At 32.2% G+C, this 10,100-nt stretch overlaps 1 protein-coding gene across 1 annotated transcript in view; it reads left to right on the plus strand.

Moving 5' to 3' along the window:
• Positions 1 to 10,100, plus strand: part of LOC106685600 (solute carrier family 23 member 1) — a 73,059-nt gene that overhangs the window by 54,087 nt on the left and 8,872 nt on the right. The window contains exons 6-9 of the mRNA XM_014428380.2: positions 1,053 to 1,173; positions 1,246 to 1,387; positions 5,855 to 5,968; positions 8,484 to 8,623. Of these exons, the coding sequence (XP_014283866.1) occupies positions 1,053 to 1,173; positions 1,246 to 1,387; positions 5,855 to 5,968; positions 8,484 to 8,623 (517 nt within the window). The remainder of the gene's footprint in view (positions 1 to 1,052; positions 1,174 to 1,245; positions 1,388 to 5,854; positions 5,969 to 8,483; positions 8,624 to 10,100) is intronic.

Below are 10,100 nucleotides of genomic sequence, written 5' to 3' on the forward strand. Positions count from 1 at the left end.
TTAAACTATTTTTAAAGTAATGAGTACTAAAATATATATATATATTGGGGAATAAAGAAATTAATTTTACTGGTTCAACCCACAGTGATGAAATATAGAGGTTTTTTGCACTTAAAATATATATATATATATAAAATATTAACGATGGTCATTCCTCAATAAATATAAATATTTGACTGATAGAAGGTTTCTTTTTTTTTTTTTTTTCTATTTCATTAAATTCACAAATGCATTTAAATAAAAAAAAAGAAGTAAATGTGGAATGAATAGTACAATGATATGATACAGACTTCTATAGTAAATTGAATAAATCCACTCCAACAACATTTCTTCATCAGGTCTCGAGCCCATCATATTTTCAGATGGAAGATTATCAGGAATAGGAGATGAAGCAAGGCTAGAAACTAGTAGGTTTGGGTGGTTAGGGAGGTTATTGTGGAAAGATTGATATCTGGTTCGAGTAAGATCAGCTATATATTTAGGTCTTTATCTTTAAGGATGATTATATTGGTGAAAAAGTAAGGAAAATTGAGGATTTTACGAAGGATTGTATTGTAATGATTGTATGGAAGAGGAATTCGATGTTTTGCTGGAGCCCCAAAGCTCAACTCCGTAAATGAACACAGGCATTGTGATAGGCATGTAAGATGCCAGTCTTGTGTAATTGTTTAAAAGTTGTTTTGTAATTGTAAAAAAATTGTTTTGTCACGTTAGTGTTAGAACAGAAATTTATGAGCAGTTTCTTGCATTTTTTGTCTTCTATGAGGATTTAGACCTAAGTAGCGAATCTATTTGAAAGTGGAACATTATTAAAGGATACAACAGGTCAGTTCATAGGTTTATGACGAAGTATAAAGGTGATTTGATGGGATTTGTTAGGGTTAGGGACTTGGAATGCAATTTTAATTTTTTATTTTCGATACTTTTATACAATATTATTTATAATATTCATTATGAATTATATTAAATAATTTTAAATCTATTATTTAATATAATTCATAATGAATATTATTTATAATATTCAGTATTAATTTGCCAACAAAAATTTTCAGGACGATTATACTACTCACGCTGTTCTCTCAAATTCTAACCGAAGTTAAAGTACCAGGAGTCAACTACTCGAAGAGTAAAGGTCTTCATATAACATGGTTCCATCTTTTTAAACTCTTTCCAGTAAGTCCAGAGGTATTTTATAATAATTATCAAATATTGACATAATAAATATTTAAATAAATATTCTTTCAGGTCCTCCTGACCATCGTGATCATGTGGGGAGTGAGCGGTCTCCTCACTGTGTTCAATGTCCTGCCGCCTGGCCATCCCGGAAGGACTGATGTCAAGATCAGTATTGTCGAGCAGTCGGCTTGGTTTCGAGTACCCTACCCTGGTGAGGAAATTAGTTTTATAAATCAAAAAAATATATGATAGCAAAATTATCGATTTAGAATTTAGTGAAATATCGGTACTCCACACAAGGATGTCGCAATTTGAGGTATAGGAGACACTCCCTTCCCTCCAATGATTTTTAAACTTCAAAAGAAATGCGAGAGACTCCCAAATTAGAAGAGGAAACTTCTACCTACTAGTATATCAAGAAATATTTCTTCTGACCTATCAGAGTCGCAGACACTGAGTAGTTTATTTATATATAGTTATTAATCTAGTAAAAACAAATGTATTGCTTTTCATTATTCATTTTGCTTATTTGAGTTTATCTTGAAAGCCACTTAACTTAAGTCTGTTCCGGACCAGCATAATACTAAGAGAAGGAAAAAAAAGGGTTTTGACACACTACGCTTAATGGCAACTTTGATACTGATATTTATTGAAGGAGCACCTCCTTGTATATACATTTGACCTGTCAGCTGACAATAGCGCTCAGGTCTTAACTCCCTCCCACCAGTTTACGGACATTCCACGGAAACTGTCGGTATAATATACAAATATGAAACAGAATATCACTAGCAATATGATAATAATAAAAAAAAAATTAAAAGATACCTCCTTCTCTGCCTACACAGCCATAAATAAATTCTAGATAATATTAACAATAGAATATCAATAGATCATAATAACAATAGAATAACAAAATTAATAAGGAAAATGACACGAGATCAAAACAAAATAATTATACAATAAAACTCACATTTCCTTACAATTGTCGACTTACAACAATTCAAAACATAAAAATATACAAAGAATAAAAAAAAAATTATATACAATTTATTTCATTAGTGATGATCGGAGGGCACTTCCGTCCGCAGAGATAAAAACGCTGCAGAGAGTTTTAATTGTTCGATGAGAACCGTTCTCTGCTTCCTCGATTTTTTCAAGCTTTCAATGGTGACAATATTATGTTCCCTAATTATTGTGATCCTGAATGGCCCCTCGTAGCGCTTAACCTCTTTCCTCCTATACGAGTCCATTGTTCGAGAAACTCTCATCCCGATTTTTACAGCTTCTACCATGTCCCTGACATTCAAATTCTGCCGTACTACAAATTTACGCTTTTCCCTTTACGTACGTTACCCTATCCTGTTTCAAGGAGATCTCGTGCTCTGTCTTACCCGTTACTCCGAAAACCTCCCCTTCCTTGTAAAAGACATAATCGTACTTGATTAAAACTACTTCCCTCCAGTGGTTTAGAGCTTTATAAACTCTGCTGAAAGGCACAAACCGTGTCGAATTAAACAAATTAGAACCGGAGATAAAAAATAAAACGTTTAAAATTTTTTTCTTGTTTGAAACCCATATTTTTCTCATATAAAGGTATTAAATCTTGATTTCGTTAGTTTAGGTTGAATTAGGAGACATTTTGCTTTGAAACGGTTCTATTAGCGAAGGTATTAGATAAAATAAAGAGGAGCTATGAACGATTGACATCGGGAGAAAAAAAAAATCTTTCAAATAAATCAATGTAAAATATGTCTAATCTTTAATTTCCTTGAAAAATGGTATTTAGCAGTTTAAGACGACACTAAGAACGAATATGATATTCATAAGAAAAAATTTTTTACCTACTTTACCCTAAGCCACATTGTTTTTATAATTTTTAAAAAAATATAATATAGCTTAATAGGATCATATATTATTTTCTTATTCTTCGGTAAGAGGTGGATCGATTGATATATAATATCCGTGAAAAAGACATATGGTTTCTGAGCTACAAACCAAAAACACTTAATTTTATAATCTTTAAACCTTCCCGAGGCGAAAGGGAATATTTTGAAGAAAAAAACATCACGTAAATCGGTAAATTCAAAAGGTTATTTTGAACAAAGATTCTACCATTCTTTTTTATAAATATATAAACTGATTAGTCAATCCATATATAGATTGCCAAATCAAAATGAAAGAATGTCATGCCATAGTGGCATTTTTTAGTGATCCATCCAAAAGAGCTTAAGAAAAACCATAAACTCAATTTTTCTCACTCAGCTCTTCAATTTCGATAACTCTAGTTAGTAGCTTGATACTATTACCTAAGCAATTAAAGTTTGCACGTGCAAATGGATTTGTTTTTCTCTTTTTATTACAAAATACATCAAGACAGAAATGTTGTTATCCTTGAAATCCATTGTTATTCTAAAAATAAAATTCAGAGCTTTGATTATCAATTAAAAAAACAGAGAGGTGGAAAATGACATCTAGTCACGTTTATAATTTATAGTTGAACACAAAATCATCAATTTATTGCGCGTAAAAGAAAATAAACTCGAGGAATAATCAATCTATTTCTTTTTCCTTTTTTCTTCAATTATGTCATAAATTTTACAACTTTAACTAAACATACAATATGTAAATGTGATTAAGCTATGACGATATGAAATACTTGTGAAGGAACTATCTATTGGCAGAAAAGCAATAACATTCAACGAGTACATTATGAAGTCCCGAGGTCATCTTCTTTTCAGGCACCTCTGAGAATTATCAAGTATTGAAGAGGAAGGTTAAGAAGGGTATTGGTAACACTACGTATTTACTATTGGTAAAGTTGGTAAATAGTTCGGACTTAACTGTAGTCACTCAAAAGTAGTACAATAAATTATTTCTATTTGTCATTTTAACATTTCATATAAATAAAAAATATACAAATTCTGCTAGTTTTATTGTTATGAAACGGAATTACATTGTAATCTCGGTAGTTCGTACTAATTGTTAGAGGGAGGGGATTACTAAAAAGTTCGGTTTACAGAAATTATTAAGAAAAATGGTATAAAAAAATTCAACTTACATTCAATGTAAATAACTATTTTTAATTATTTATTTTTTATATATTTTATTGGATATTTGATAGTTTGAAGTTCAAAAAAATTAAAAAAAAATATTATTACTTTTATATTCCCTGTAATGCTAAGTGATGATTTCATTTCTTAAAAATATAAGATTGTTAATTTATAATTGAAAACAAACTATAAATAAAAAAAATACTCTTTGTATTATACATATTTCTACTATTAATTAAATTATTGTTACTGAATCAAATGATTTACATAATAGGTAACACTTATTTCTAGTTCTAACAAAATATAGGATGAATATTACCATAAGAATTTGATTACCCGATATCAAAACTGTAAAGATTTCCACTTTCGGTTCCACAGTAAACACAGTAACATGCCTATGGATCAGAAAGAAATATACATATATACGGATAAAACATTCATTACACATAATAACATAATGCTGTGACATATCTGTCCAGAGTAAATTCACTCAACTTCATAATAAATGTATATATCTTCTTTTTTTTTAAATATTTATTTGTTGCTATTTACAACTGTACATTTAGTAAATCTGATCTAAGTTAAATTGGAGTGTTACAGGCGTGTAAAGAAACTACCCATTGGTAGCACTCTAATGACATTTTACATTATATGGTCTCGTGGCCGTCTTCTTTTCAGGCGCCTCCAAGGATTGTCAGGAATGGAAGAGGATAGAAGGTAAGAAACTAGGGGGTTTGAGTGGTTAGGGAGTTTATAGTGGAAGGAGTGATATCTGGTTCGGGCTAGATCGGTTACATAGGGAACATTAAGGTCTTTATGTACGATTTTATTTGTGACAAAGTAAGGAGCATTCAGGATTTTACGTAGGATTTTGGATTGTGAGGATTGAATACGAGAGGAATTCGAAGGTTTAGTGGAGCCCCAAAGCTCAACTCCATATGTCCAGATTGGCCTTATTGCAGTCATGTAGATCAGTCTTTTGTAATGTGTTGGAATTTTAGACCGTTTGTCTAGTAAGTGCTGTAATAGTCGAAATCTACGTGCAGTTTCCTGTCTTTTCAGTCTTGTGTGAGGATTCCAGGTTAATAGTTTGTCCAAATGTAATCCAAGGGAGCGGATCTGTTCCACAGGGGTACGAGTAACATCATTAAATAAAGCTGTAGGGCAGTCAGTATATATCTTTTTAAAATAAAATAAAAACAAGTGAACACCTGATGATATGTGTATATGTATTTGAAAAGATGATTTAACAGATATGATTTGTACGTATCGCGAAATTTAATAATGAAAATGATACACATTACCGTCTGACACAGGTCTATTTGCTCAGCGGCCCCAAATCAACTTCAAATATTTATGAAAGTCGAGCTTTGAGCATCACATCGCAAAAATCGTGGTAAAATATTTTACTCGAAAAGCAAGTAAACCTTAAGAGAACCGCTAGTATGTGATCACAAAAACTAAAAATATTAATTGACAGAGAAAATCTCACATGCGATTTCTCCCAGACAAGGTAAAGGAAATTCGAACTCCTCTTTCCAAATGAGGAAAAAATCAAAATAAATACCATGTTTTTTTTTTGGTTTTTTTTTAAACCATTATTTCTGTATACTATTTTTCTTTTATAGGACAGTGGGGCCTGCCAACGGTGAGCGCAAGCGGAGTACTGGGCATGCTGGCTGGAGTGCTCGCCTGCACGGTGGAGTCCATCAGCTACTATCCCACCGTGGCCAAGATGTGTGGCAAGTATCCATACAATATATTAGCAGTTCTTAAATGAAACATGACCACATTCTCGTTAATTAAGATGAAAGATAAAACTTAAAAAATAGACAACGGTTGACTGTCAGGGACGCGGCCATGAATTTTTTTTCTTATAAAGCACGTCGTAATTATTCTTTTACATTAAGAAGTCATCGGATCTCAAAGTTCGATTTCTGATTTTTTTGTTATAACCAGGATCAGGGCCAAAATCAAATAAATAATTCATTTTTTCACACGTTGACCTTCTATATTACTTTTTTTTTTCTTTCCTCTAGGTTACAATAAAAACACAATAGTGTTTGATATATATATATGCAGTTAGTAAAAAAAAGTCTACATACACCACAATATAAATTCATTTATGAAATAATGTACATTATTATGTATTAAAAAAAGTTATACTTTTTTTCTATTAAAAAAAGATCTGTAGAAGATTAAATCATGGTTATAATATCATTTCGGAATTGAATGCAGACATAACGTTTCATAATAAATTTCTGCCATTGTTTGAAACAACTAATAAGTTTACATACACGTTGATTTAATCCTTTGAATGTAATCAAACATTTAATTTTTTTACATTCATAGAAGTTTTATTTCCTAAACGAATCCTTTCGAATCAAAAATAAAGTGAAAACAACTGCTCAAAATGGAAATTTCTCGAGATATTAGGCAGAGTTAATCATAAAACCGCAGGAAAATCATTACGCGAAATTACGAAAATTGTCAATAAAAGTGTTTCGACGGCCCAGACTGTTATTGGAAATTATAACACAACAGGTTTTATTGCAAGCAGGCCTAGATCAGGACGGCCAAAGAAGCTTTAGCGTCATTATGAGCGTGCTATTTTAAGAGGTGTTCATGAAAACCCTAAAATAAGTACTCCTACATTAGCAACTAATTTTTTGCGGGATTACAAAATTGGAATAACACCTTAAACGGTACTTCGAAAAAAAATAACCTCAAATCGCGAAGAGCTCGCAAGAAGCAGCATAATAGCAAAATTAACCGAGCTAAGAGGTTATTGGCATTAGCGAAAAATGACCTTGATAAGCTTACCATTTTTTGGGACAAAGAAATTTTCACGGAAGAGTCTAAATTTAATATTTTGGTGCTGATGGCAATGTTAAAGTGTGGAGGAGAAAAAACGAGGCCGCGAAATTGAAAAACTTATGTTCGACAGTTAAGCACAAAGGAGGGACCATGGTTTGGGGGCTCTATGGCTTCAGCTGGAGTAGCCAACTTGAAGATCATCTAGGGAATAATGGATCAATATGTATAAGTAGATATCCTGAAACAAAATCTGCGACCTAGTGCTATCAAGTTAGGCCTAGGATTAAATTTTATTTTTCAACAGGATAACGATCCTAAGCATCGTACCAGAAGGGTCGAAGAATGGTTGCTGTACAATGCTCCACGTCAGTTAAGAACACCAACACAATCGTCTGACCTTAACGACACAGAGCACCTCTGGCAGGATCTTAAAATGAGGCTGAAGCATCACGAAATAAGAAATAAACACCAACTCTCAGAGGCCCTTAAGGAGGAGTCGTTGAAAATGGATCCTACTTTTACAAAAAAAATAGTTAGCACTATGAATAATCGTAATGAGAGAGGTAATAAAAAATAAAGGAGGTCCCACAGAGCAATAAACAATTTTTCGTTAATTATTTGTGTTGATAATTATTTTGTTATAGAATACATATTTGCCGCTTATACAGACCTTTTTTTATAAAAACGTATTATTATTTTTTCTGTTGTGTTTGTAATATTTTTAAACAACTTTAAAATGTGCCAAATTAATCAAATGGCTTGTATTTAAAGCTACCTTATGATATCTTAAGGTATTTAAGATATTTGAAATTTAATTAGGATGATATCTTATTATCATAAATCAGATTACTATGTGTATTTGTTTACTTAATATATTTACTGTTTCGGGTGGTAAAAAAATATTTCCTTTAAAAATAAAATAAAACTTTAAAATTCGAAGTACTTCTTAATGATTTTTTAAAATGTATGATAACAATTAAAAGAAAGGTAATTTAGTAATAAATTTCCAGTTTTCACTTAAAAACAGTTTCAAAGAGTGTATTAGTTATTAGTTTATCAGGACCTTTTTACATTTTCTTTTCTTTACTTCATCATTAGGACAACAAATGGTTATAAGTTGTAACCATCACATGATTAATTGTACTTTTTGATAATTTAATGATATTTTTTGGTAATTTAATGGTTGTAATTTGTTGTTGTTGTTGTTTTTACTTATCATAGCATATATCATTGAACCTAAGTTATAAAAATCTTGCGTATACAAGTTAAAACATGTCTCTTGTTTTCCATTAATTCTAAGTCTTCTAAGCCTATTTGTAATGTCTGTCATCTATTTTTTACGCCTACAACATTCCTCATTGCTCTACTTCATTGCACTGAAATATCATGACAAAAAAAAAAGCAATTACTGATCTCTAAAAATGATTATTCTGTCGACAGGCGCACCTCCACCGCCCATACACTCAATAAATAGAGGTATCGGTATTGAAGGCTTCGGGACGATGCTCGCTGGCCTCTGGGGGAGTGGCAACGGTACTAATACATTTGGAGAAAATGTTGGTGCCATTGGTGTTACCAAGGTATTATAAAAATATTATTGTTATAAAACCTACAAAAAATCCAGGAATAAATATTCCGTAAATATAATATGTGATATCATGAATTCAGGTGAGAATGTGCTAGTATTTGTGTTTTTTCTTTACTTACCAACATATTCGGTTGAATTTAGTGCAGTAAGATAGTCATACATTTTATGTTTATATTTTGGGGCAGAAACTTTAAGAAATTTTAAGTGGTAGGGATTTATGGGAGTAAATTTTATTCTTGCCAGCATCGAGTGAGGTTTTTTCTTCTGTTATCGATATCTATTCAGTCGTGGCACATTCTATGCCTCTACACGTTTGCCAAACTTAGACAAATTCGCAAGTGCAAGCATGTAAATGAACTTATTAGGATTGGCTTGTATAAGCTGATTGATAAATTGATATAATTCTATCTATTCAAGAAACTATTTTCTCTAGCTATAAATGAATTAGGGCTCAATTTACCTAGGGGAGTTAAGCCACTTTTGTTCGCCGACGATCTGGAAATATTTTATCGATCAGGCAGTATTCAAGATATTCAACTGAAACTACAAGACGCAATAAACAGAATAAAAAACTGGTCATATACGGTCAATATAAAATTTTCCATAGATAAGACAAAATGCCTCCACTTCAGTAGGAAACGAAACACACCTCAACCACCTGATCTATTTCTAGGAAACTCCCTATTACCATACACCGATTACCATAGATTTTTAGGCCTAACATTCGATAAAAGACTAACCTGGCAATACCATATCTCCGCACTAAAAACTAACTGCACAACAAAACTAAACATAATCCGTTTACTAAGCCGTACCTCCTGGGGTGCCGATAGATCTAGCCTTCTTAAACTTTATCAGATATTAATACGCTCCAAAATGGACTACGGCTCATTCGTCTATGGTTCGGCTCGTTCCCAAGTGCTTGCTAAACTGGATACAGTCCATCATGCCGGAATCCGAATCGCGATTGGAGCATTTCGAACAAGCCAAGAAGTTTATGCGCTGAATCCGGACTATCGCCACTTTCGTTCAGAAGATCATAAATAGAACATCCGACACATAAATATATTTTTAATCCAAAATTTTCTATTCTTTTTCGACAAAAACAAAATTCAACACTTCCCTTATCAGAAAGACTCTCCTCGGTTATCGCTTTTCTCAAAACGAAAACAATTAAAAAATCCGAAAACAGTCATCCACCATGGACCTTCCAACGTCCTAAAACTGTTCTAGACCTTTCCAAATACCCGAAAAATAATACGGAACCAATCGAATATAAAGCCCACTTTTCTCGTCTAATTCATAACATGCCCGAATCCTTTATAATCTATACAGACGGATCAAAATCAGACCAATCAGCAGCATCATCCTTTGTAACACTCAACGTTCAAAATTAAAATCCACAAACTATGCAACATATTCACTGCCGAACTGAATGCAATAGCAGCAGCACTTCACTTCTGTTTATC

The sequence above is a fragment of the Halyomorpha halys genome, unplaced genomic scaffold (assembly GCF_000696795.3).
Source record: "Halyomorpha halys isolate HHAL.00 unplaced genomic scaffold, Hhal_1.1 Scaffold715.1, whole genome shotgun sequence".
Classification (NCBI taxonomy): domain Eukaryota; kingdom Metazoa; phylum Arthropoda; class Insecta; order Hemiptera; family Pentatomidae; genus Halyomorpha; species Halyomorpha halys.